The sequence below is a fragment of the Daphnia pulex genome, chromosome 3 (genome assembly GCF_021134715.1).
Source record: "Daphnia pulex isolate KAP4 chromosome 3, ASM2113471v1".
NCBI lineage: Eukaryota > Metazoa > Arthropoda > Branchiopoda > Diplostraca > Daphniidae > Daphnia > Daphnia pulex.
The window spans coordinates 3,329,478-3,355,742 of NC_060019.1; the positions used below are offsets into that span (position 1 = coordinate 3,329,478).

At 37.9% G+C, this 26,265-nt stretch overlaps 4 protein-coding genes, 2 long non-coding RNA genes and 5 other non-coding genes across 14 annotated transcripts; 5 read left to right on the forward strand and 6 right to left on the reverse strand.

Annotated features, from left to right (window-relative positions):
* The first annotated feature begins 679 nt into the window (after window positions 1–679).
* On the forward strand, window positions 680–763 carry Trnar-ucu. Its single transcript is given in 2 exon segments — window positions 680–716; window positions 728–763. It is a non-coding gene; the product is annotated as a tRNA-Arg (tRNA).
* A 264-nt stretch (window positions 764–1,027) lies between these two features.
* Trnai-aau lies at window positions 1,028–1,101 on the forward strand. The gene has a single exon. It is a non-coding gene; the product is annotated as a tRNA-Ile (tRNA).
* Window positions 1,102–1,905: 804 nt separating this feature from the next.
* Trnar-ccu lies at window positions 1,906–1,978 on the reverse strand. Its single transcript has one exon. It is a non-coding gene; the product is annotated as a tRNA-Arg (tRNA).
* A 994-nt stretch (window positions 1,979–2,972) lies between these two features.
* On the reverse strand, window positions 2,973–3,054 carry Trnas-uga. The gene has a single exon. It is a non-coding gene; the product is annotated as a tRNA-Ser (tRNA).
* Window positions 3,055–3,174: 120 nt separating this feature from the next.
* Trnar-ucu lies at window positions 3,175–3,258 on the forward strand. The gene is given in 2 exon segments: window positions 3,175–3,211; window positions 3,223–3,258. It is a non-coding gene; the product is annotated as a tRNA-Arg (tRNA).
* A 3,270-nt stretch (window positions 3,259–6,528) lies between these two features.
* On the reverse strand, window positions 6,529–14,010 carry LOC124190117 (nuclear factor NF-kappa-B p100 subunit-like). Of its 2 annotated transcripts, none has more exons than XM_046582685.1 (20): window positions 13,799–14,010; window positions 13,543–13,673; window positions 13,299–13,474; window positions 12,689–12,867; window positions 12,502–12,616; window positions 12,269–12,407; window positions 11,204–11,308; window positions 11,025–11,136; window positions 9,913–10,037; window positions 9,393–9,518; window positions 9,259–9,338; window positions 8,777–9,187; window positions 8,567–8,692; window positions 8,472–8,497; window positions 8,077–8,411; window positions 7,827–7,996; window positions 7,458–7,709; window positions 7,211–7,385; window positions 6,984–7,141; window positions 6,529–6,912 (listed from the first exon to the last, which is right to left on the reverse strand). In XM_046582685.1, the coding sequence occupies exons 2-20, from the start codon at window positions 13,670–13,672 to the stop codon at window positions 6,817–6,819; spliced, it is 3,036 nt and encodes a 1,011-aa protein (XP_046438641.1). In that variant the 5' UTR covers window position 13,673; window positions 13,799–14,010; the 3' UTR covers window positions 6,529–6,816. The 2 variants fall into 2 exon arrangements, with proteins under 2 accessions (XP_046438641.1, XP_046438642.1); XM_046582686.1 differs by having other exon boundaries at window positions 13,543–13,701; window positions 13,799–13,995.
* Window positions 14,011–14,338: 328 nt separating this feature from the next.
* On the forward strand, window positions 14,339–19,458 carry LOC124190118 (scoloptoxin SSD14-like). 3 transcript variants are annotated; one of them, XM_046582689.1, is made up of 13 exons: window positions 15,219–15,886; window positions 16,069–16,163; window positions 16,214–16,571; window positions 16,656–16,972; window positions 17,059–17,166; window positions 17,228–17,448; window positions 17,517–17,709; window positions 17,789–17,986; window positions 18,049–18,298; window positions 18,366–18,562; window positions 18,632–18,875; window positions 18,947–19,060; window positions 19,137–19,458. In XM_046582689.1, exons 3-13 carry the CDS (start codon window positions 16,563–16,565, stop codon window positions 19,299–19,301), a joined length of 2,016 nt encoding a protein of 671 aa, XP_046438645.1. In that variant the 5' UTR covers window positions 15,219–15,886; window positions 16,069–16,163; window positions 16,214–16,562; the 3' UTR covers window positions 19,302–19,458. The 3 variants fall into 3 exon arrangements, with proteins under 3 accessions (XP_046438644.1, XP_046438643.1, XP_046438645.1); XM_046582688.1 differs by having other exon boundaries at window positions 14,339–16,163; window positions 16,223–16,571; XM_046582687.1 differs by having other exon boundaries at window positions 14,340–16,571.
* A 155-nt stretch (window positions 19,459–19,613) lies between these two features.
* Window positions 19,614–20,526, reverse strand: LOC124190120. The gene is made up of 2 exons (XM_046582690.1): window positions 20,420–20,526; window positions 19,614–20,344 (listed from the first exon to the last, which is right to left on the reverse strand). The coding sequence occupies exons 1-2, from the start codon at window positions 20,426–20,428 to the stop codon at window positions 19,874–19,876; spliced, it is 480 nt and encodes a 159-aa protein (XP_046438646.1). The 5' UTR covers window positions 20,429–20,526; the 3' UTR covers window positions 19,614–19,873.
* A 712-nt stretch (window positions 20,527–21,238) lies between these two features.
* Window positions 21,239–21,793, reverse strand: LOC124190088. Its single transcript, XR_006872820.1, has 2 exons — window positions 21,671–21,793; window positions 21,239–21,597 (listed from the first exon to the last, which is right to left on the reverse strand). It is a non-coding gene; the product is annotated as an uncharacterized LOC124190088 (long non-coding RNA).
* Window positions 21,794–23,547: 1,754 nt separating this feature from the next.
* Window positions 23,548–24,141, reverse strand: LOC124190087. Its single transcript, XR_006872819.1, has 2 exons — window positions 23,991–24,141; window positions 23,548–23,906 (listed from the first exon to the last, which is right to left on the reverse strand). It is a non-coding gene; the product is annotated as an uncharacterized LOC124190087 (long non-coding RNA).
* Window positions 24,142–24,752: 611 nt separating this feature from the next.
* LOC124189989 lies at window positions 24,753–26,109 on the forward strand. Its single transcript, XM_046582499.1, has 5 exons — window positions 24,753–25,284; window positions 25,357–25,414; window positions 25,485–25,610; window positions 25,675–25,839; window positions 25,914–26,109. The coding sequence occupies exons 1-5, from the start codon at window positions 25,264–25,266 to the stop codon at window positions 26,006–26,008; spliced, it is 465 nt and encodes a 154-aa protein (XP_046438455.1). The 5' UTR covers window positions 24,753–25,263; the 3' UTR covers window positions 26,009–26,109.
* Window positions 26,110–26,265: the final 156 nt, after the last annotated feature.

Genomic DNA, 26,265 nt, shown 5'->3' on the forward strand with positions numbered 1-26,265 from the left:
TAAGGGACTTGAACCCTTGACCTCAGAATTAAAAGTCCCGCGCTCTACCGTCTGAGCTAACCGGGTTTGATAATTGGTATTGCAATAATTTCCGGTTCGAGTTCATTTTTAAATTTTACGATTGCTTATAGATCTTTTACGGACGGAAGTATGGGCGTTTTTCTATTCTTCGTAAACAAAATGGGTACACATTCTTTCATCATATAATTTGTCTCTGACTACATTTGATGTTTGTAAACTACACTTAAAGACCCCCATAATGCATTTCGGAACTGGCCTCTGAAAAATAGACACGTTTCTGGAAACACCAATTGACAGGTCATGGCTCCACGGTTCCGAGATAGATCCCGGGACCTAGGATACCCATGACTGCACAGTTCATATTTGTAATCATGCGTAAATTTGAGATATTAGTAAACGATTGAAAATGAGTGGTTCCACTAGAAAATACTAGCATGTGAAACAAATGGCAATTCACCGCAGTTGGTAGGGTTCAACCTACGCCCTCAGAGAGGAATAGATTTCAAGACTATCGCCTTAACCACTCGGCCACAACTGCCCCAAATGTTTAGACAATCTAGTGATGATATTTATTTTGGTTTACCGAAAATTCCGTTTTACCTTACTGAAGAGCAGGTTAAATGAGAGTTGCAAAATCCTAGCACTTTCTTTAAGTGTAGGTCGTGTGGCCTAATGGATAAGGCGTCGGACTTCTATGAAAGTTGTTATCCGAAAATTGCGGGTTCGAGTCCCGCCACGATTAATAGCATATGACGAAATTATTAGTTCATGGTGAGTAGAAGTTAACCACAAACCATGGGGAATCATGCCAGATCAATAAAACTACAAATATATCTCGAACACTCAATGACTATCGCTGGCTTGCATTGCCTTCGCAGCAACGATTGAAATTGGCTGCTGATACAGCGTAGATTGGTAGATAACTTAAATCATTCTCTCTAAAGACACACAGAGTATACCTAACTGATGATGAATGAACCTTTGATTAATAAATTAAACATTCATAGGCCTGTTAGCTCAGTTGGTTAGAGCGCCGTGCTAATAACGCGGAGGTCATGAGTTCGATCCTCTTACGGGCCACTGTAATTCTTCCATTAAATATTTTTCACTCTAAAAAGGTACTGATAGTTTCGAAATATTTTGCTAAAATAGTTAATACGGATCTGGCCGAGTGGTTAAGGCGACTGATTCGAAATCAATGTCCATTTTGGAGCGTAGGTTCGAATCCTACTATCTGCGTTTTGTGGCATTTTATTGGTGAATGTAACTACACAACATTTGATCAAGTGACGCCAGAAGTGATTTCTAGTCATTTTTTGGGAGAACATCCAAGTTTAAAATCAGTAGGGGAGTACACAGTGACAGAAGAACGAAAGGTCTTTAGGTCTTTAGTATATGTGATGACCCTGGACAAGATAAGTCAAGACAAGACAAAATAATCAACGGGGTGACCCTGGATAAGGCATGCTCTCAACAATGATCCGTACGAGTGGTAAGAACAGTCAGGTTCATCAAAGTCGAGGTCTGTGATCGTAGGCCAGGTTTAGATAGTTTCTAAAAGTAGATGAGAGACAACAAGTACACGTTGCCGAGAATGCACCTTACCATCATGACCAGCGTCTTGAAGTCAGCGCGTTGTTGCTCCAGGAACCAGTGAAGACGGCAGAGGAGGATGAGAGAGTCAGAGTTCACCTGTAAAACAGCAGAATAAGTTCCGCTGCCAAGTAATTGTCGCTGGCAAAGGTTTCCAAGTTTAAGCATGCCATTTCAGCGATTTCCCAACACTTGGACAAATGAAAATTTTCGCTTGAAAACAGTAAAACAAAAGAAAAGTAATTGCCAATTTAACGACGATTTTCGATCATTATAGTTTCGGTTGCTCGCTATCTCTGGCGAGACTCGAACTCGCAATCCCCGGCTTAGGAGGCCGGTGCCTTATCCATTAGGCCACAAAGGCAGAGTAATAATGAATCTCCTATTCGATGAATGACGTTATATTGCAAAGCTTTTCCCTAGAAGATAGCCAAACGTCCCATGTTATATTATATAAACAATCAGCGATTACCGTCTGTGGGCATCGTCTCACTCTTGAAAACCATGTTTTTTTTGAATAATCTTAACTACAAACTCTATTTACAGCTTTCGAGTTCTATAAGTGGACATACATTTACTATTGCAATTAGTTGTATCAAATAGCAAGGCTTTCTACTCTCACAATGAGGGATACTCTTTCTCACTATCTCATTTCATTATTTGTGTATGTTCCACGACCTATATCTGAATGTACTTCCTTTTGGTTCGCACTTTCCCTACATCGAAGGGACATAAAGAAACACCACGAGAACTCGTGTTGTCGTCTATGAACATCTATGAATTCCGCCCATAATGGTGAATGATTTCAAATGATATTAACTTGATAATTAATGGTGGAAAACGACCAATACTAACTAAAATCAAAAGACTAGCCGCCCGATAAGGGACTTGAACCCTTGACCTCAGGATTAAAAGTCCCGCGCTCTACCGTCTGAGCTAACCGGGTTTGATAATTGGGATTGCAATAATTTCCGGTTCGAGTTCATTTTTAAATTTTACGATTGCTTATAGATCTTTTACGGACGGAAGTATGGAAGTTTTTCTATTCTTCGTAAACAAAATGGGTACACATTCTTTCATCATATAATTTGTCTCTGACTACATTTGATGTTTGTAAACTACACTTAAAGACCGCCATAATGCATTTCGGAACTGGCCTCTGAAAAATAGACACGTTTCTGGAAACACCAATTGACAGGTCATGGCTCCACGGTTCCGAGATAGATCCCGGGACCTAGGATACCCATGACTGCACAGTTCATATTTGTAATCATGCGTAAATTTGAGATATTAGTAAACGATTGAAAATGAGTGGTTCCACTAGAAAATACTAGCATGTGAAACAAATGGCAATTCACCGCAGTTAGTAGGGTTCGAACCTACGCCCTCAGAGAGGAATAGATTTCAAGTCTATCGCCTTAACCACTCGGCCACAACTGCCACAAATGTTTAGACAATCTAGTGATGATATTTATTTTGGTTTACCGAAAATTCCGTTTTACCTTACTGAAGAGCAGGTTAAATGAGATTTGCAAAATCCTAGCACTTTCTTTAAATGTAGGTCGTGTGGCCTAATGGATAAGGCGTCGGACTTCTATGAAAGTAGTTATCCGAAAATTGCGGGTTCGAGTCCCGCCACGATTAATAGCATATGACGAAATTATTAGTTCATGGTGAGTAGAAGTTAACCACAAACCATGGGGAATCATGCCAGATCAATAAAACTACAAATATATCTCGAACACTCAATGACTATCACTGGCTTGCATTGCCTTCGCAGCAACGATTGAAATTGGCTGCTGATACAGCGTAGATTGGTAGATAACTTAAATCATTCTCTCTAAAGACACACAGAGTATACCTAACTGATGATGAATGAACCTTTGATTAATAAATTAATCATTCATAGGCTTGTTAGCTCAGTTGGTTAGAGCGCCGTGCTAATAACGCGGAGGTCATGAGTTCGATCCTCTTACGGGCCACTGTAATTCTTCCATTAAATATTTTTCACTCTAAAAAGGTACTGATAGTTTCGAAATATTTTGCTAAAATAGTTAATATAGATCTGGCCGAGTGGTTAAGGCGACTGATTCGAAATCAGTGTCCATCTTGAAGCGTAGGTTCGAATCCTACTATCTGCGTTTTGTGGCATTTTATTGGTGAATGTAACTACACAACATTTGATCAAGTGACGCCAGAAGTGATTTCTAGTCATTTTTTGGGAGAACATCCAAGTTTAAAATCAGTAGGGGAGTACACAGTGACAGAAGAACGAAAGGTCTTTAGGTCTTTAGTATATGTGATGGCCCTGGACAAGACAAGTCATTGCTTACTCTCCCCCCAGTCCCTACTAAACCCCTTTAAGTTTCAGAAAAACGTGGGGGGGGAATAATCAATTCCGTAGACCCGGCAGCAGTGCACGGCTCTCAGAAACGGAGATCTGAACGAAATCAATTTTGAGGGTGGGAAGGGAAAGAATTCTAATTGCTTTAAAAAATCGTGACTCACGACTGCCATAGAAGAAACGCAGATCTTTTTTTAAGACCTTTTGCGTTTCTCTAGCATTTCCCAGTGAGTCACAATTGGAACCTAAAGTAAGCCCATTTGCATATCGGCCTCTCTACTGTCCGAACACTTTTGCCCCGGACAAAAACTTTGCCTTCCCATTATTTTTAAATTCAACAAAAATTTAGGATTGTTCCTGTTACCCGAGAGAACCTACGAAAAAATTGTCATTGAAATCGAATGAAAATTTGACCACTTTTTCGCCTCGCGAAAACAGTGGTTTCCCATACTTGTCCGGGTGTCCGGACACTTTAGGTGCCCAGTGCAGTAGGAACTGTACCACTACGTATCCCTCTTTCCTGATCACCTCCGCTTTGCAGAGCTTCAATTCTAACCCGTGATTGGCGTCTCACGTAAAGAGCATCAACACCTTTTGTTCAAGAAACGAATGATGCAAAAAAAAGAAAAAGAGAGATCATTGTGAATTACATCGAAAAAATAATCATAAATTAAATTGTAAGATATACTTTTAGGACAATAGATCTTATGTCCAGTGTTCACTTATGGACATTAAATCAATTGACATAGATTCAAAATAAATCGTGGGAAACACTTTACAGTGGAAAACACTTTAGCTTTTCGACATATAGCACCTAATGATGAGAAATTTGTGCATAGAACATTACAATGTTTATGTAATTTCACACCTGGGTGATTCGATATGAAAACGACCAAAACCTATGGCGACCATCTCACGAATTTGATCGCCACTAGGCTTTTTCAATTCATAACAATAAAAACAAATTTTTCCTAGAGTGATTTTGAAAAAAAAATACGCGTTCGCCTGGCGCGAACGTAAGAATTTTTTAGAAGTCCGCTTGACCATATAATCATTAAAATTCTTTTGAGCATATTGAAATCCGTTGATTGGCTGATTTATCTACCAGAACATGTTGTCATAAGGATAAACTTTTTTTTAAGACCAAGCGCCACTAAATCGAAGGTTGCGCCACTTAGTGGTGCGAAATTTAAAAAGTGAACAAATTATCGAATTTGATTTGAAAAAAAATTAAGTTAAAATAAACACAGGTTCACGAAAATTGGTGAAGATGTCTTACAGGCTTATAGTATTGTGTGGTCGAAATTTCAGACTCTTAGCTTTAGTTTAAAGTAATATTTTTTATTTTTAAAAGTACAAAACATGCGTTTTTTCTCAAAAAATTTGAATCATGTAATTTTTTGTTTGGGAAATATTTCACATTTTATGCTATCGATTTTTTTACTCAAATTACTATCAAATTTTCCCCTGCAAAAGTCAGCAAACACGTTTTTATTGTCATTTTAGCTTCTTTACATCTTCACAGTTCATTTGAAGTAAAAATGTTCATGCAAATTCGAGTTGGACAGCCAAAATATTATAAAAATCATTTTTTGATTTCCCAAACTTTTCTGCAGAGTCGTTGCCACAAGGGAAAATTATATTACGCGTATTATCGACGTATTACTCGAATGAGTGTAACTCTGTTTCGGCGGCAACTAAGAAATCTGGGACCGTGGGTTGAAAATCGCGTGGCAGGGTCCGCAGGGAGTATAGGCTTCCCTGAATTTCTGATTTTAAATCGATCGGTAAATCGAGACGGAGCCAATAGCGCGAACCAATTTCGGTCACGTGGGGGTAGTTTTTCTTTCTTAGCTCCGCCTTTTCCCATTTCTTTCCATGGGGACTTTTGAGCTCTACGGGAACCCTTAGAAAAAACTCGCATTTTTTACAGAATCTCGGCATTCCATCTATCTCGTTTTAAAAATATAGCAAAAACAAGGAAAAATGATTAAAAATGGATTATTATCTGCATACAGTACCCACCACAGGTATTGGATCACCCCGGTCCAAAACAGGCGTTTTAACCCGCGCGAGATAGGCCTAACGGTGTCTCGTGCTGGATTTTTTTTTAAATACTTAGATTGGTCGTACGAGGTTTATTTTTTTTTTTGCAGAAAGATAAAGAAATATTTTTCATCTTTCTGATTTTTAATTTTAAAAAAGTGTTGAGGTTCTGTATTTAAATTAACCGTTCATAAATATTGGATCACCCTAAAAATATGCCGCATGGCCTGTCCCTACCCGCGGCATGGCCTTAGGGTATGGCGGGGAGGAATCCTTTGTCTGCCATATCCTAAGGACATTCCTGAAAAACGCGCCTATCTCCCCCCCCCCCCTCATAGGGAACTTCTGATGAAGTCTTCCTACCTTAGAGCTATTATACCATGGAAACAGGATATCATCTGCACCTTTATTCAACGCCATTTTAAAGAACAATTTTCGTGGTGATCCTATATAGTTTTTAGGGTAACCTTAAGTATTACTAGAGCTTAAGCTAAAAAAAAGAGTGCGACGTTGGGTGGCGAAAGTTAGTAACTGAAAAGAATCTTGTTTATTTTCGTTTTATTTTCCAACACCTTATCTATAAAATATTTGAAAACTAACTTATTTGGTCCAACCGACGATATTTAAAGTTATATATCATCCCAAACAAAAAAATTACGCAGTTTGCCAAAACAATAACAGCTTAAACGCATATTATAATCTTAATTGTTACCCGATGGATATAAGAAATACAGCTACAGCGTTGTTTCAAAGAAGTGAACAATTTAGTCCATTTCTTTTAACTAGCAAATACTTAATTGGTTATTATTTTATTAAGTTGCCAAATAATTTTCAAGCAGCGTCGCAGCATCTGTGAACTTGAGGAAATGCAGTTTTTCCAATACGATCTGAGTCGACACTTCCCAAAGCTAAAAATTGAAGAAAGAAAAATCATGTGTTACAAACAGACGACTAGAAATTTTTTTACTCTATTAATTACATCCATATTTGATAGCAAATACGTGGTTGGACTTTGCTGCTTGTCCAAAACGGTTCGCATGCTCAATAAGAGATCCAGGCTATCGGCCAACTGTTCCCATTCTTTGTTGGGAGAATCTAATATGTTAGCCAAGTCACTGATGATACGTTTGTCCAGCTCTGAAAAATGCGTGTTATTCATATTATAAAATGATGATGTGAATATATTGTAGTGAATTGGTAAATTACCTTTAGGCAACTCTTTGCTAGTCATCAAATCGATGCCCGAGTCTAAAACTCTACTATTTGAAGTAGCGTCCGATGCGGTACTTTTCCGCTCATCTTCATCCATCACCAAAAAATTAGTTTCGCAGAGAGCCAAGCTCGTTGACGAGCGAGTACCATCACGTAACACTTCAGCTATCTAAAATTCAAGTTATTAAGTTTAATGAGTCAATAAATTAATCTTGATAGTGTTTCCTCTTGATTGTTATACCGTTAAATTGCACTGTGCCAAATCTAAGGAACTTTGTCCTTTTTCAACACTACCTTCTCCCAACAAGTGTTCGTGGTCACTTTCGTCACATTCTTCATTTTCCGACGATGCGGAAGAATTCACGTAGTTAAGAATTGAGGGATCCGCCCCGCTCTTTAATAATAAACTACAGATTTTATCAAGTTCGTCCAACACAGCCAGATGTAAAGCAGTCATTCCATCATAGCTTTGCATATTCACATTCAAAGATGTCTAAATTGAAAAAAAAAAAAACAAGGCCATAAAATTATTGCATGAATATAAACTAATAAAGGTATAAAACAATAAGCCATGTAATTTAAGTACATGGTAGAGTACGGTAATACATACACAGCTCAGCAATAACGTCACCATCTCTTCCGATTGCTTTTTAACGGCAATGTGTAAAGCTGATCTCCCGCGCTTTGTTTCATGACAATTGACATCAGCTCCTTTGGCAAGTAGCAATTCTACGCTTTTCACGTTCATTGCGTTAACCGCAATGTGTAAAGGAGTAAGACCTAAATATTTAAACGAGAATTTGAGTACGGTAGGCCTACTTCATTAAAGCCGCAATCAATTATTTTTAATTTATGCGTACCAGCGTAATTTCTCATATTCAACTTCAGAGCGTGGGCTGGCTTCCAGCTGGAAGTATTTAAAAGTAATTGAAGACAGTCAATGAGATGTTTGTCCATTGCAGCAAGATGAATTGGGGAATTTCCATTAGCATCAACCAATCCAGGGTTTGCTCCGCTTTGCAAAAGCAAAGCTGTAGCCTCGATTTGGTTTTTAAGAACAGAAATGTGTAAAGGTGTCAGATTTGCATTATTTTGAGCGTTGACGAAATTCAGTTCTGTGTTATGAAAGGAAGCCGCATGCAGTATAGCGCGCACAACATCGGTTTGATTGTGAATAAGAGCGTCGTGGAGTGCACTACAAAAATTGTCCAGTTAAACTAACTCACTTAAGTAATATTAGCGAAAATTGGCTTACTTGTCTCCATCTTCACTTTGCATTGCCTGAAGAAGGAAAAAAAAACACAAATAAATAAAAAGGTGATTTTAAAAGAGGAATTCTAATGGACATACCATAAGATGTCGCATACGAGTCAAAATATGACCCAAATCCCCAGTCGTGGCGTACCAGCGAATCGCCCGGGCCATGTTCATTGAATAAGCAGACATTAATTTGGATGTTGTAATTGGTGATGAAACCTGCAATGCATAGATTTATAATATGTAACAAGTGCACCACTTTTCAAAAGATAACACAAAATAAGTGTACAGAAAAACTCTTACTAATGGGTTAATCCTATGGGAAGGCTTAAAATCACTGAAAGGAGACTTCCTTGGTGATATCTTCATATGTTTTAGTTGCGGAGTAAGTGCATCGATAGTTGATCCAGATGCATCTGAGCCATAAGTATCTAATTTTAGAAGTTCTGCCAAAAGATCGTCATCAGCCTGTTCAATGTTGAGTTCTGGCCAAGCTAAATTTTCCAGTTCAAAGGGCACCCTTAGCGGTTCGTCAGTAGCACCTCTTTGTGTTAATTGTGAGCGCCATTGTTGATCATTTGATTCAGAATAGGGAATTGTGGTAGCCGACATTGTCGGCCATTGTAGATCAGGTATAGCTGCATTTGGATATACTGAATTGAATGGCTCCATCATATGCGGCGTAGTTTCAAAAATGTTACAAGGATTCATCATCTTTATTAAAACATTAACAAGTCAATCCAATCATTTGGCAATAAAATAATAACACTTTATTAATGTTTTACCGAGGTTTCATAACATTTCCTTTGTTGGTCTGCGAAATTAGACGTAAAGCTTGGTGTTCCATTTTCATCACCAGAAGGGCCTGGAAAGAGAATTATATTAGCACTTTTCAGAAATTGAAAATTGATAAACTTACAATTTGAGGGAAATGTATTAGGAGCAACAGGATCATTATTCGGTAATGTCCGCGTCGCATTATAATCTCTTTTATTGGTATTAGAATCGGAGTTTAACGGAACATCTCGTCGTGGTCGCTTCATACCTAAAACGTTAATAACAATTAAGCGAGGCTGTAAAGAAATAGAGACGTGCACGGACAAGGCTACATTATGATATGTTTCTAAGTCTTGCTTAAGTGGGCTAACCTAATATAATCAAACCCCAGTAAACAAAAATTTTAATAGAATTGGCGCATTTCTTGAAATCAAATAGGATTTCAGTGCTACAAGGCTAAACATGATCGTTCAAATAGCCATTTAACGTAGAAAACGACTATTTGAAACCCTTGATAACATCGTTGGGACATCGTTGAACACAAAATTTTAATATTGATTGCAGCTTTTCTTTAATATTATTTTTTAATAATAAAGGAGTGAGTGACAGGTAATATCGACATGATATTTTTGAAGTAAGAAATGCAAAATAGCCGCGTTTACCAACTCTTTCTCTTGGAGTATAGGTGAAAGATTTGGCTTCACTGGTAGATTGATTGCTGGGCCGATATAACTGGAACTGAACAGTCACATCTGATTGAATATTCGGATCTTGATAAGCGGGAGTCCTAAAGTAGAAAAATATTTGTAGTCAAAATATAAGTAAGCTAATATTATATGGATCACTGGTTAAATGTATCATTTGTCATGAAAGGCTGTAGTTATTCAAATGACTGAAAGGCAATATTGCGTTCATGACTACATTCGTGACTATTTCCAGAATGAAATGCCATTAAAAATTTTATAAGTCTAACATTTCTCTTCATACCACTTCTTGTACGGATATGTAAAGGAATTTTCAAGATTTTCAAGCAACATACAATCAAAGTTTAACACCACAAATAAATTTATGTTTTACATATGTATGAAAATTAGTTGTTTGAAAGAAGAATGTCGGAGACGAAATTTGAAAATGTTTCAGTTCGTCCCGTGGTAAAAGACATATTTTTTTACTTATTGCCGCAAAATATGTTGCAGTAAACAATTGACAGTATCTTTGCAGTGGCAAGTACGACGTCTATCGGGAAAATAAATTCAATCATAAACTCTTATATTATCAAAGCTTAAAAATACCGCGTAATAAAAAGTGTGAAATTGAAGAATAGGTTATTTATATTACATCTATTTTAACAGTAGGCCGCCTTTCAAATGATAAAAAAAAAAAAAAAAAAAATTATTTCTGGGAACTCACGTTATACCCCCTTCCCACTCGCTAGCTTTTTTTTTCATTCGCTTTTGAAACGATTTCATGATTGGCGGCCAAAAAATATATCCCAAACTATAGCTAATTTAATTCCGATCTGTGCTGAAAACGAAAGACCCGGTCCGGATTTCTAAAATCCCTTTCCTGATTCCTGTTGCAATACGGCTTCTACATATTTTTTTTTTCTTGAACTGGAATGGGGGACTACTTGTTAAAATGAAAACGCATTTTGCTGTCGAGTTCATTAAATTATTATCAACATAGCTGGTAGTTTGACTACAGTAAAAGTTGTGGACTAAAAAAAGATTTTCCATACTTGTAAGATGGCTACACAATTTCCGTAATAACTTACTTGAATGCGATAGCATATTGATGATGAACATCCAATTCAGAAAAGTCGGCAAATGCACTCCAGATTTCTTGCTCGTTTTCATCTGTCTCGAAGAAACGAATTTTGATGTCCTCTGTAATAAAATTTTGAATTGGATGTTAGATGGAAAATGTTGCATGAAATTAATCTAATTATTTTACTTTTATTGACTTTCTCCACGAAGATGAAAATCTCTTCCTGTCCCGTACAACAACTATAGACCTTATCTATTCGGACGATGCGTAAGTCTCCAGCATGAGTGCTTTCTAGATTTTGAAAAACACGGTAAGATTAGGTTAGAACAGTATTGCTGCGTTAGTAAAATTCCACTTCGTTTAGAAAGACTGAACATCCACTTCATGTTTAGGACTTCCAATCAAATCTCGTATAAATCGAAATTCGAATTCGAGTTTTTCGAAACTTAAGATGAAGTCTAACTTAAATTGACAAAATCCAAATTCGCGGGTCAATTGAATTAATAGAAAATTTGAAGGTGAATATTCATTGAAGTTATTGCGGATATTTTTTTATGTGTACATTAATGCTGATTTCCGTAATTTTTTTAAATAAAATCATATGTAAAAGTATCAAAATGTGTGTCATTCAAAATACTTTATAATCGTTTAAAGAAGCACAGACAGGATAACAATTTTATGGAAACCTTTTAAATTTCGATTTTTGTGCTTTTATTCTTTAAATGATTAAAAAGTAATTTATTTTGTCTGTACTAACCATACAAATGTTTTGTGGATAAAGATCTTAACATAAATTGATTCGAATCGATTTAAATTAATTTTTTTTTACTTGAATCAAATCAATGTGATTTTTTTACAAAAATTCTCAATCCGAAATGAGGTTTCACATGTAAATTGATTTGAGTGGATTCCTACGTTTAACTATTTAAAAATGACTTTGCTACTTGGATTTCGAAGGCGTCATTTTTTACGCTTCTGAAAGTGGAGAGAAATAATCGAAACAATAAAAAAAAGAGAGGTCACCGTTAATTAATAGAAAATGGAATAAAAATGAATAACGCTCAAACTCCTCGGTTATTGTTGTTTTTCCATTAATATACTTAGCTAGTATTAAAAACTACAGTACGTGCATAAAAAAATACGAAATTTAGGACGACGAATTAGATTTTCCGTTTTCCTTTCACGCTTCTTTAACGCGGTAGTTTTAATTAGCAACATTTTCCACTACTATAGATATCTTTTAAAACTTACTTAAATTGTGAATAGCTTGGGAATATTGAGGTGGGCAGATCTGTTCACGAAAACCGTTTTGTTCCACAAAGGCCTCAAACTTTAGTTTAACCGAATGAAGATCCATTGTATTGGCTATCTTGTCTGCTTCGTCCTTCAACTATAATGACCGGGGATGAATGTTAAATAACTTTACTAATGCAACAACAAATAAGACTACTTAAAATAGAATATAATCATTGAAAACTCCATACCTGTTGCCCTTGGTTACGATTCATGGGTGCATTCCCCAGTTCATTTATCAAACGCCTTTCAACCACCTCACGGACTTGTTTTTTCGCTGTGTGTATAATTGTTAAACCGGAGAAACTTTAAAACAAAATATTTAAAAAAATTTATTATTACTATTATTAACAATTTTATTGAGTAGCCTATACATACGTTGCAGTCCATTCGTTTTTACCAGCGGAGACTATCATTTCTTGGTATTCTCCTTCGTTCCCATTGTTCCCATTGGAGTTTCCTTCCCCTCCAAGACGATGGACATGTGGAACAGGTTTTGAACTGTTTGTAACTAATGTACAACGAATAATAGCTTCTCGATCTTGACAGCCTTCCAACTAAAGACAGTCATTTAGTAATACTGGCATTAATATTAATTCTAAATAATTGTGAATAATTGGCAAAATGAAAATATACCAATACAAAACTGACTAATTCTAACACAACTAATATGTGTGACAGAAATAAGTGTCAACTGAAAAAGTTGAAATACAGTTCTATAGGTGGAATTATCGTACACTGTTTTACAACGGCATAACATTAAACGCAATAGCAGGAATCGCTTGGCGTTAACCCCTACCTCTCTTTTTAAATTAAGGTATTCTGACTTCTGAGTTATAAAGTGGAGATTAAAGATCAACAGTTTTGAATGATAATTCAACCCATATATAATTTACTACAACCTAGTAATTATAATTAAATACTTAAGATTCCAGATTTGAAATTATGGATGAGTTGGTAAATATTTACATTAGCAAGTGAAACATACTTGAACACGAATATATTCTTTTTTGTTCCGTTCCTTGCTTTCTGCCATAAGACATCCATGTGTTCCAGTCATTTCAGAGGCATAACGAAAACGAAACTTCCCTTGTGGTTGATTAAGTATAGATAAACATGGGGATAGCCTGCCTGGTCTGATAGGAATTGAACTGGGAGAATTTCCTGTAATAAAATGAATCCATATTTTACACAATTTTAACATAAATTCATTCTAAAAAACTGCTGATTACCCATGTAGGCACTGTTTGGTGAGGCACACATCATAGGAGAGTTTCCACTGGAGAAGCTGTGGCTTATCGGAGAACTTGAGGAATGTGATGATTCAGGTGAGTAAGGACTACTACCAATTGGTTGATGCATTCTTCATAATTTTAATTTTAATAATCATACTTATTAAATAACATTTGATTATATGTTAAAGAGATATAAATGATATAATGTATATCAACAGTCAACACAGTTCATAAGATACACAACGGAACTAACCTTGAATACACGAAAGAATTCTCGTATTAATTCAACGCAAACGAATTAGCTAAAAATCATTTCGATTTGCGTGTTATATTCAACAAAGACCGTTCAAACTGGAGCCTTTCACAAAGTTACAAAGTTTTATAAGTAAATTTAGCACTGCTCGCGCAATCTTTAGCCTGAAGCTTCATTGATATGACAGAAGGGGAAAACCCATGTGTATAAACAAAACTTTCGATTATATTCCATAGTCGGAGTTGTAAAACCTAAGACCTCTGTCGGCGTAAAATTGAAACACAAACAATTATAAATTGTAAAAAGTTAAAAACCTTTAAAGTAAAAAATTAATTTCTCAGCTAATTTATATTTAATATTTTTTTAAACTTTCATATGAAGCCGTAGTTTTTCTTTGGATAAATAAAAATGTGAATTTGACAACACAAAAAAAAATCTGCCGCAGCGGACAGCGCCATAACTCTCCGCTTCTTAAATGTACATTCTAATTCCATACGCTATGTTTTCGAAAACTGGTGGGTTTTTCCCCTTTATTTGTGGATACATTGCCTCATGTTGCACTCGAGAGACGTCCACTTTCCCAGTCCATAAATGTGTAATAAACAAACTTTCGGTGGTATGCACATGTTACGTTTCATATCTCGACTTTGATTCCAACACCAAAGATTAGCATGGCAAGTCGCTGGTGCATTCATTAAATCAAATGTTATCGAATATTATATGCAAACAGCAATGACGTGCGCAAATTTTGCAATATTTAAAATAATATAGTATGGTATTTAGAATATTCCATGCACAATACCGTTGAAAACGTTCATTTTTAAAATAGGCTACAATTACTTTTATAACAAAATTTATTTACAGGTGTTTATAATCAGACCCCTCGTTCGCTTTCGAGTTTCCAACTTGGTCTGGGTCTGACCTCTTTTGAATTTTTTTAACTCGTTTGTTTTTAATAAATTAAATTAAATAGTTTTAGATTCTTGCTAGGGAATTAAGAATTTATGGTCAGTACACTTCTAAGGCTTATCATCAAAATGACCGCCATAATCTTGTCGGGGATAGCATGTAAGAAGGGTAAACAACTAAAGAATAATTTTAATATAAAATAGACTAGATTGTATTTGGGCTTGAAGTAAAAATTAAAAGATGACCAATTGAGTAACACATCTAACGGTACAGGCAATAAGTGGGAAATACTTAAATATAGGTACAAAAATATTAAAAAATTGCGAATAACATTGCACCGTGCGACTTGCGTAGCAAGGTTCCCTCCGGGCTTTTGGTGCAAGAAACGGAATGCAGATCCCTTGCTTCGCACGCGAAGTATAGAAAGAAGTACAATTGAAAATAATATATTTACTTCCCACAGAGAAGCAGTAACGGGCGTGCAGCACAAAGATTTCAGATTTTCAGGTACTTAAATCACAGATAAAGACACCATAAGTCTTCTTTATCTATGCTTAAATTAGAGCTATAGACTCCTAAAATCTTTGTGCTGCACGCCCGTTACTGCTTCTCTGTGGGAAGTAAATATATTATTTTCAATACTTCTATGAGAAAATGTCTTTGCAAACGAGAGAGGGAGGCGGAAGTTCCATGCCAAAATAACGATGGGCCAGAACAACGATATCGCTATCTCTCCAATCAAATTCCCGTCACTTAATTTGTTATGTAATTTGATAACAATTTCGACTGACGTAGCCTTCCATTTATGCGCATCTCTAAGGAAATCGAAATGAGGGCTTCAAGTCGCTGACAAAAAATGAAGAATGTAGTTCATGCAGCATGGGAAAACAAGTGTAACGGGAACTGTAGCTGCTCACCTTTGGCATTGATTGCTTTGATAGCTAACTAGATTTAAAAACAGACGATCGCAAATCGAGCTGATCAACGGGCGAAGGTCACCAGGACGTCCGGGTATCTGGAACCATTGATTAATCTTTGAGGGAGTTTTCTTTTGTTTCCTAGATTCAGCAACTGGAGCATTTTCGTCCAGGTGACATTGTTCACAACCCCACCCAACCCTCAAGCTTGTGACTGCTAGGCTGCCACACCCTGTCTGTCGACGACGGTCGACGAAAAAACGTGATTAAATTTTTCAAATATTTGGTCTTCCGCTGTGCGTGTACTTACACTAACACCAGTCACGTGCCTCTGAAAACCAGTAGTATCGATTATCAATAGTTCAATTGTTTATAAATACGATTATAATACAGACTGGCCCAAGCCCACTGGCAAATAAGTCCTTTCACGTTTTCGCTCGACAGGGAACGTCGTTCGTGAATCCTTACAGTGCACCCGTGAACATCTCAATATACACTTTTACTTTCGCTCGCCAGGAAAGAACGGGGAATTCTACCAGGTGTCCTCCGTTCAAGGCCTGTAACTAAATTAATTATAAATGACTTTTAGTTTTGGCAGGATATACCCGAAAACATAACACAGAATAGTGATAACCCTGACAAGGCGTTGACGGAGAGATCAAAATGTGAAGCTCTTAGCAAGGTCATTGCGAAAAATTTGCATAGCCCACAAGGAAGTTTATTATGTTTTAACTATAATTCGCCGTACGCTGTTGTCATGTCACTTCATTGGACAGAAAACCGTGCCAATGTTTTAAAAAGAAACCAACCTAAAACAAGCTGAAGTATTTGTTAGTTGGCTTTGCTGCTGGCAGGAGAACTGCCTGGTATTTCCCACATTAGTCGAATTGTGATCTTGTTCTTATTTTTCACGTTCATCGGGGAAACTATCTGTTACCATGCAGATTGTAAGTTAATTTTATATTATTTTTTCATTGATCTATTTTTGGATTTCATTTAAATATGTTTTTTAAAATAATATTTTACAACAGATTACGCTGCTCTTGTTTTGTTTGGGTGCCAAAGCATTCGTCCAAATTCCGGCACCCTACAATAATTTCGGGTGGTTCGTTGACAATAATAATGCGTATGCCGGATTCTATCCGGGAGGAGTGTCCCCCCACTCTATGGCCACTCCTTTTCTTGCCTACCCCAACGCTTATCCATACCTTAACTACCCGTACACCCTTCCATATTACACTTATCGATACGCCAATCAACAGGACGTTCCTTTCGTACCCAATGTCGTCAAGACAGTCGAGACTTCCGGAAAGCCACAGCCTAGCCCTCCTAAAGTTGAGCAACCAAAGTAAGTTGTCAGAATTACAATTAATTGTATTTCATTTATTTTTGTTCCATTGTGTGGTTTGTACTTTGTGCTTGAATATTTTTTAGATTGGCGGATGCTGACGAACCTTTCTCTGCTCCGTCACCTTCCCGCCTGGGCAAATTCAAAACGGCGGCTGTCAGCTCGGATGGCATTCCTTGCTCACAAATTGGGCGGTAAATTTTGAATTTCGAATTTGAAACGAACAATCGCTTCTATGATTTGATTTATTCGCAGTGATGTATTGGTGGATGGAGGAAACGCAGTCGACGCCGCTATCGCCACGGTCTTTTGCATCGGAGCAGTTAATCCGCAGAGCGCCGGAATCGGCGGAGGATTCCACATGACTATCTACGATCCAGTTGGTCCAGTAGCTCAAAGCCTCGATGCAAGAGAAGTGGCACCTATTGCTGCTACCGAAGACATGTTCAAAGGAAACGCTTCCATCTCTCAAAGAGGTGCGGATATAATTCCGGATTGAGCAATTCAACTATTTCCTTTACTATTCAATTAATTGTCAATGAAGGTGGTTTGGCCGTGGCAGTACCGGGAGAGCTGGCCGGTTCTTGGGCCGCCCATCAGAAGTACGGGAAATTACCTTGGTCCCGTTTAGTCCTGCCGACTGCTGAAATGGCCGAGAAAGGTATTCCAGTCAACAGTCACCTTGCCAACTCGCTAAAAGAATTCGAGAAATTAATTTTGGACGAGCCTTCGATGCGGTAATTGCACACTAGTTTATCTTATATCACTCGAAATTGAGAGTAATGGTTTATCATTTCAACCTTCTCGGGGAAATAGTATTTTCGTGAACGAAAAAACCGGCAAAGTGAAACAATTAGGCGACATTGTCAAGAATCCACCATTCGCTCAGACATTGAGAACGATCGCTAACGAAGGCGTTGGCGTCTTCTACAACGGAATCCTAGGCGATAAAGTAGTTGAGGACATCCAGAAGAAAGGCGGAATCATAACCAAGGAGGACTTGATGCAATATCGGTAATTAATGATTTACCAAAGATTTATACCTTTTCTGAATTGACGCAATCACTATTTTACAGCCCCGAATGGAAGGAACCCATCAAAGTGGAATTGAACAACAATTTCACACTGTACTCTATGCCTCCGCCCGGATCAGGAATTTTGACCGCTTTCATCCTCAACATTTTAGACGGGCACCTCGAAGGAGAGACAAATGGAAAGGCATCCCGCGATCCGACGAATTACCACCGGATTGCGGAGGCTTTCAAACACGCCTACGCCCATCGTACCAAATTAGCCGATCCTAATTTCGTTCCGGAAGTGAATGAGGTGGAATTCAAAAAATAATAATAATAACGAAAATAACCTAAACCCCGTTTTGATTGCATAATTTTAGTTCACTAGAACTCTGATGGCAGATCCGGAAGCTCTGGCTGCTGAAACCTACGCAAAAATCAACGATTCGTTTACTTACAACGATCCGGGATTTTACGGGGCTGTTACCTACAATCAGGAGGACCACGGCACTGCACACATGTCCGTCCTTGATGGCAACGGAATGGCCGTTTCGGTGACTTCAACTGTCAACTTAAAGTGCGGACGATACAAGACAAACCAATCAGCTCAAACGTTTTCACAAATTTCTTGCATTTCGTCTCGCAGGTTTGGCGCTGGATGGATCTCGGAGCAAACCGGAATCCTGATGAACGACGAAATGGACGACTTCTCATCACCCAACGTCATCAACTACTTTGGAGTCCCACCCAGTCCGGCTAATTTCATCCGGCCGGGCAAACGGCCCATGTCTTCCATGACGCCCACCATCATCGTCAACTCGAGAACTGGACGGGTCCGTTCCGTCATAGGAGCGGCTGGTGGCACTAAAATCACCACATCGACCGCCTATGTAGATTTGAGCCTAATAAGATATTTCACCCAAATATTTGAATTCATTCAACCGAGTTTATTAACTTACAGGCAATTATCCGAAATCTTTGGTTCGGCGAAACGATCAAAGAGGCCATTGACAGTCCGAGGATGCACCACCAGCTGTTCCCGATGAAATTTCAATACGAAAAGGGTTTCCCATCGGTAAATAATTTCGTTTGACGATAAGAAAGATTGAATTCTATATTCGCTATTCGCTTTTAAAAAAAAAAAATCCCAGGACATTGTCAACAACATGACGACCAGAGGACACAGCGTAACCGAGTTCCCTGGGAACGGAGCCGTCGTTTGCGGCATTACGGTGGAAGCGGATGGATTTATTTACGCCAATTCTGACTGGCGGAAAAGTGGCGATGTCCAAGGCATCGACCCAGTTGACTTGTAGAAGACCCCTCTCTTCTTCGATTCAACAGTGTGGAAGAAACATATAATGCCAATCTTTTAACAATTTCTCCTGTTTGCTCAAATTCTTGAATGTTATTTGATGGACTTAACTTGTAATGTTTAGAGGGGGAAATATTAACGTCATTTTACTTCGGCAATATATTTTTTTTCTATTTTGCCCATTGTTAGGCAATAAAAATTGCTGCGGGAAATCTAATTTTAGCGATCATCTGGTTTAAAAAACAATAAAAAGAGGAAAGAAAAGAGCATATGTTAAATTATACAAGAAAGAAATTTTTTGAATGGATGAAAATTGACGGGTATCATACGTTTATTTCCCACAGTCGTAGTCAAATCATATAACTATTCTCACGATTATGAAATAAGAATTTTATGCTTAGTAACCACGTTTAGCTCAGCTGACAACACGTATTCAATATAATTCAGTGCTAAACCTGATCTATGACTACCGTGAGCTTATATTGTAAGAAATGAAGCGCACCCGTTATCCTTATTGATAAACATCATTAAAATGCTAGCCCAACATATGTTTTGGAATAATAATTTTTTCGCTTAATAATAACCCAATGGGAAACCACCGAATCCAGGATAAGCTGGAAATTGGCGAGCAGCGACAAAGTTGCGAAAAACGGGACCGGTGAAGTACGGCTGAGCGACTGGAACTGGGACAGGCAAGCTCTTATGTGTGTATTCCGGCTGCTGAACTGTCACTTCCGGTCGAACGTGGGTGTACTCGGTTGGCTGGTAGCTGACTTTGGAGAGAAGAGGAGCTCCCAAACCGAAGTTCATAGGGGATAGGAGAGGGTGGACAACGGGAGCGGTGTAATAGTACGGCTGGGCGACCATAACTAGGATAGGCAGGTCAGACACTTTTTTGAATCTATATTCCGGCTGCTGAACTGTGACTTCCGGTCGGACGTGAGTGTACTTGGCTGGCTGGTAGCTGACTTTAGAGAGGAGAGGAGCTCCCAAACGGAAGTTCATAGCGCTGGCAGCACCAACGATAACCAAGAAAACGAAAATCTACAAGACAAAGCTAAAGGATTAATTTCCTTATTCTTTATTTGAAAAGAATCTATGAGAAGAATATTGGCATACCTTATACATTTTTACGTGGAAATTTTAGAACCTTATTGAACCGACTGCTGACGGACAACTGCTCTGAATTAGTGCAGCACTGCAGCTATACAAAACAGAACAGCGAATGCGTGTCGTTAACCTAAATGGTGACGTACCGCACATCTGCACCGATTCTGATCAAATTTCCCACCTTTAGAATAGTCAAACTTGGCAGATAAAGGAGGTCAATGTAACAACTCCAAGCAAGGTGTACTGCAAATAAATTGTAAGTAATTTTTTCCGTGAACTTTATTCATATTATAGTGTTACGATAATGCCTACTGAAAAAAAAATAAAAAAATAAAGATCCCGTCATATAAAAATCCTTAAAATTTTTTATCCAATTCCAATCTACTTGTTCAAATATTGTATTTTTTAAAACATAATCACGATTTTAAAAATTCTGGACATAACTAATTTTTAAATAAAAGAAAGGAAGCATTTTGGGGTGTTATATTGATGTATGAATGGGACACGTTATTATAGGTTTTTGGTTTTCCCATACGTATAACGGAGAGATTTTCGATGAATGGAAATCGATGGGTTATTACGTTTATTCCCACAGACGTAATCAAATCGTCTAACTATTCCCACGATTTTGAAATAAAATTTTTATTCTTAGTAATCACGTTTAGTTCAGCTGACAACAGCACAACACGCACTGAATGAAATTCGATGCTAAACTTGGCGTTTTAACTCCGTGTAAATCGTGAGAAATGAATCGCTCCCGTTATTCACCTTGATACCATATAAAATAGACCGCAATAGCTCGATTTACGATTTTGAAATCAATTGACGTCATTAAAAAATCTTTTTTATTTTTGCGATCAAAGGGTCGAAGACTATAGAAACAATGTACGTAGAGGAATCATAAACGCTTTCGCTTAATAACCGAATGGGAAGCCACTGAAGCCGGGGTAAGCGGCAAACTGGGGAGCGGCGACAAAGTTGCGGACAACGGGAGCGGTGTAGTACGGCTGCGCAACTGGGACTGGAACAGGCACACTCTTGTATTTATATTCCGGCTGCTGAACTGTCACTTCCGGTCGGACGTGGGTGTACTCAGCTGGCTGGTAGTTGACTTTGGAGAGGAGAGGAGCTCCCAAGCCAAAGTTCATAGCGCTGGCAGCGGCAACGATAGCGAGGAAAACGAAAACCTTCAAACATAAAGCTAGAATTAATTATCTAGCTTAATTTTAAAAGAATTTACGAGAAGCGATGCCGACATACCTTGTACATTTTTGAGTGGAAGTTTTTGGGACTTGAAGACTGAACTACTGCAAGCGGAGAAGTGCTCTGAATTAGTGCAAGATACGCGATCTTTTTATACGTTGAAAGTGATTCACGGTAATCGTCTTTTCACGGCCATCTTCTCACGTTCCTATGGGAGTGGATCATACTCGTCCTTCTGCTATTGGCACTCCGACGCTCGGGGGCTACTCCACCCCGAAACGAGTCTGGCTTTGATTCTTCCAACCTGTGCTCAAATTCTTGAATGTTGTTTGATGAACTTCACTTTTAATGTTTAGAGGTGGAAATATTAACGTCATTTATCTTCGGCAACATTTTTTTCTATTTTGTACATCCTTTGGGAATAAAATTACTGCAGGAAACTCAGTGATCGTCTGTTTTAAAACAATAAAAAGAGGAGAAAAACAGCATAAGTGTGAATGCTATAAAAAAAAGACATTTTTTGAATGGATGAAAATTGACGGGTATCATACGTTTATTTCCCACAGTCGTAGTCAAATCATATAACTATTCTCACGATTATGAAATAAAATGTCTATACTTAGTAACCAACACGTTAAGCTCAGCTGACAAAATAAAATATAACGCTAGACCTGATGCATGACATATTATTAATACCGTGCGATTATGTCGTGAATAACGCACCCGTTGACCAATCATAACCCATTTGTCAAATGGAAAACCACCGATCCGGGGTAAACTGCAAATTGGGGAGTAAGGTTGCGGACAACGGGAGCGATGTAGGACGGCTGGGCGATGGAACTGGGACAGGTACGCTCTTGAATTTGCATTCACTCTTGTACTTGTAAATTGAATTGTACGCTCCTGAACTGGTGCTTCAGGTCGGACGTGGGTGTACTTAGTTGGCTGTCATTTGACTATTGGGGAAATGGAGGTCCTAAACCGGAGCTCATAGCGCTAGCAGGAGCAACGATAACGAGAAAAACGACAACCTTTCCAACGCAACACGTCTCTTTTAATATAATTATCTTTTTTTTTTAACAATCTACTGAGAAGAATATTGATGTACCTTATACATTTTTGCATGGAAATTTTAGAACCTTGTGACTGACTGTTGGTGGACAACTTCGCTCGAATTAGTGGTAGTATATTTTATGCATAGCAGTAAAGCAGAACGACTGGTGCGTGCGTCGTTAACCTGTATAGTGACACTCAGCACACCTGTAGGTATAGCTTCTGGTCGACTTTACCACCTTCTTTTTTTGGTTCATTTTAGCACCTTAAGAATAGTTGAAATAGGCAAATAAAAGGGTTTATTCCAAATAAATTTTCACTATTAAATTATTCATTAATCAGTATGATATAGCATATAGTGCAGTGTATAAACCCCTTGAAAAGTACGAATAAATGAAAAAAAACGATCCTGTGATATAAAATCTACAGTAAAATATTTGTAAGAATATAACCAACTTCAGAAATTCTAGGCATAATAGATTTTAAAAGAGAGTTCTAAGGGTATTTTTGGGTGTTAAATTGTATAAATGGGAGCGTCTATTGGGACTTAGGTTTTCCCATAAGTATAATGGAGAGATTTTCGATGAATGAAAATCGAGGGGGTATTTCGTTGACTCCCACAATTGTAGTTAAATCGTATATAAACTATTCTCACGATTTTGAAATAAAATTTTTATTCTTAGTAAACCACGTTTAGTTCAGCTGACTATATGTATTGAATGCTGATTGAATGAAATTCGATGCTAAACTTGGCATATTAACTCCGCGAATCCATTGTGAGAAATGGATCTAACCCGCCTTGATACCAGCTCATATAAAAATAAACCAAAATAGCTCGATTTACGATTTTCGATACGGAAGTTGACAGTTGACAGTTGACGTCGTTAAAAAATCTTTTTTATTGTTGCGATCAAAGGGTCGAAGAGTATAGAAACAATGTACGTGGAGGAATCATAAAAATTTTCGCTTAATAACCGAATGGGAAGCCACCGAAGCCGGGGTAAGCGGCAAACTGGGGAGCGGCGACAAAGTTGCGGACAACGGGAGCGGTGTAGTACGGCTGGGCAACTGGGACTGGAACAGGCACGCTCTTGTATTTATATTCCGGCTGCTGAACTGTCACTTCCGGTCGGACGTGAGTGTACTCAGCTGGCTGGTAGTTGACTTTGGAGAGGAGAGGAGCTCCCAAGCCGAAGTTCATAGCGCTGGCAGCGGCGACGATAGCGAGGAAAACGAAAACCTTTAAACACAAAGTTATACAAAATTAATTTCTTTAATCTTTACTTAAAATAAAAAATGAATTAGAAAAATGATGCTGAAATACCTTGTACATTTTTTAGTGGAAGTTTTTGGGAGTTGAAGACTGATTGCAAGCGGAGAACTGCTCTGAATTAGTGCAAGAAACGCGCTCTTTTTATACGTTGAAAGTGATCCACGGTAATCGTCCTTTCACGGCCATCTTCTCGCGTTCTCATGGGAGTGGATCGTACTCGTCCTTCTGCTATCGGCACTCCGATGCTCGGGGGCTACTCCACCCCGAAACGAGTCTGGCTTTAATTTTGCCAACCTTGAATTTCGGAAGCGCGCTTGACGCTTCACTATCATTGTAAACAGATTAGCCAACAAATCTAAGCGAGCATGAGTGTGGACCCCATTACTGATTTTCGCGTTCTTATTCTACGTTTACCTTGAATTCCTTCCCGGTTCAAAAACCGGCGTGAAAATGTCCTATTTACGTATCGATGTGATGAAACCGAAACTTTCGGTTTTTTGAAGCGATTTAATTCATTTGAATTATGGGGAAGAAATCGTTTAATAACTAACACATCCGTGAACTTTAATTCATTATCGCCTGTGATAAAATACTATGCACCAAACCAAAAAGAAGAAACGTGAAAAATATTATGATATGAATAGCAAACAGTATGCCTGTTTTAAAAGTTGCCTATAGGGCGGCACTGTCCGCCAATACCAGATAAAAGGGTAGGTACGGAAAATCTAACGGAAAAAAAACCAAGGCTCTCATACATCCGTGAGTGAATCTTGAATATCAAAAAGATTCCGGCACTATCCATTACGTTACTTTGCCCGCTGCGCATCTCCCAGAAGGTCAGTGTCCACAAACGGTCCAAACTTTTTATTTTACGTTTGTTTTTCGTTGATGTAGATTTAATTTACCCAGTATATCCATCTGATGAAATCAGATTTTTTTTTGAATTTTTGAAAAATGATTTCATAATCATTTTGTTGCTTTAGTTGGGTGTGTCGATCGGGACACTCACGAGTTTAAGCCCGGGGGCACCGATGCAATACATGACGGACTTGGGGTGATAGCTTCTTTTGAATTTTTATTATACATTGATCAAGTCCCGTTATTCTTTCCCGAGTCCGGGAGCAAGTTTCATAGACTTTTATTTTACGTTCTGCTGTTGTTCAACCCGCTCTTTTGTTTTTGAACCATGGTTTTAGACAAAGTTTATTTACATTAGATACGCTTTGATTTAAATCTTCAAGGGAAATATTTGAGCTCGCTAGTGTGAAATAAATATTGAAACCTTTTTAGGAAAAATAAAATACTTACGGAACCCGAAGCAAAAATGACAATTTCCTTGTTGAAGGTAAGAAATATTTTGGAATTATTTTTAAAGTTAGTTAGATACCAATTTATATTCTGGTGTTTTATTGTGCAGCCAATAGTTGCCTGTGTGCTAATAATAACCTTTAGCTTTGAATCATCAACTGTTTCCGGTTAGTTTGAATTTGTCATTTTACCCTTAAAAATTACTTCTGTTTAACTAATCAATAATTCTATGAATAGGTGATTCATTGGGTTCATGTGAAGGACTCAGAGTTGACAGGCTGGAAAAAGGTGAATTTATGACAGCCAGCAAATGCATTTCATTATTTGGCACATGCTGCGGTACCGAACCTGCCATTGACAAAGGTATAATTAAAATAGATTACTTGATATTTATTTTTTTCCTGATCTTATTCTTTACATTTGTTAGCTAACGAAGACCCAAGAAAGATGAAATCCAGTGCTCTGTGCTACACTTGCTATAACAGCAACATCAGCGTAAAATGCACCGACGATTTGTTGAAAACTGAAGACAGTCTAGGGGCTGAATCCTGCCAGAGGCTTGGCGGTGTATGCTGTGATGCAACGTCGAACGGTTTGGTTCAATTTTTTATTTAACAATGAATTACACGAGTTGATAATTTTATTATGTTGAACAATTCGGACTAGGTGGTTCGGCTTTTAATGCTGAAGAATATTTGTATAATCATGGATCACAAGCGTGCAATTATTGCTACAGCGGAATTCCTCAAGTTAGCGGCTGAGACAAAAAAATTTATTTATGGCGATTTATTTATGCATTTCTTGAGATATTTAATTCAGTAATATTTATTTAAAGATTTAAATAAATTTATAACGCAATGTTTCATGGTCTGCAACTCAAAATCTCATCATCTCCGATTGAATGAATTCATTGGTGAACCTCAAACCTCAACAACGTCGTCAATTGGTTTGATGATCTCATTTTCCTATCAGTTTTCTGGTGAGTTGACCCAATATTGAATCTATTAGCTTGCCCTTG

Bases quoted from the DNA above. Each gene is read 5' to 3' on its own strand.
- LOC124190118 (XM_046582688.1), top strand. The intron at 18,299-18,365 runs GTGGAATTCAAA...GCATAATTTTAG, and splicing joins TCGTTCCGGAAGTGAATGAG to TTCACTAGAACTCTGATGGC. The intron at 18,563-18,631 runs GTGCGGACGATA...TTCGTCTCGCAG, and splicing joins ACTTCAACTGTCAACTTAAA to GTTTGGCGCTGGATGGATCT.
- LOC124190117 (XM_046582685.1), bottom strand. From the start codon at position 13,672: ATGCATCAACCAATTGGTAGTAGTCCTTACTCACCTGAATCATCACAT. The intron at 9,519-9,912 runs GTAAACGCGGCT...TTAACGTTTTAG, and splicing joins TACTCCAAGAGAAAGAGTTG to GTATGAAGCGACCACGACGA. The intron at 7,710-7,826 runs GTATGTATTACC...TTTTCAATTTAG, and splicing joins TGACGTTATTGCTGAGCTGT to ACATCTTTGAATGTGAATAT.
- LOC124189989 (XM_046582499.1), top strand. From the start codon at position 25,264: ATGACAATTTCCTTGTTGAAG. The intron at 25,285-25,356 runs GTAAGAAATATT...TTTATTGTGCAG, and splicing joins TGACAATTTCCTTGTTGAAG to CCAATAGTTGCCTGTGTGCT. The intron at 25,840-25,913 runs GTTTGGTTCAAT...AATTCGGACTAG, and splicing joins CTGTGATGCAACGTCGAACG to GTGGTTCGGCTTTTAATGCT.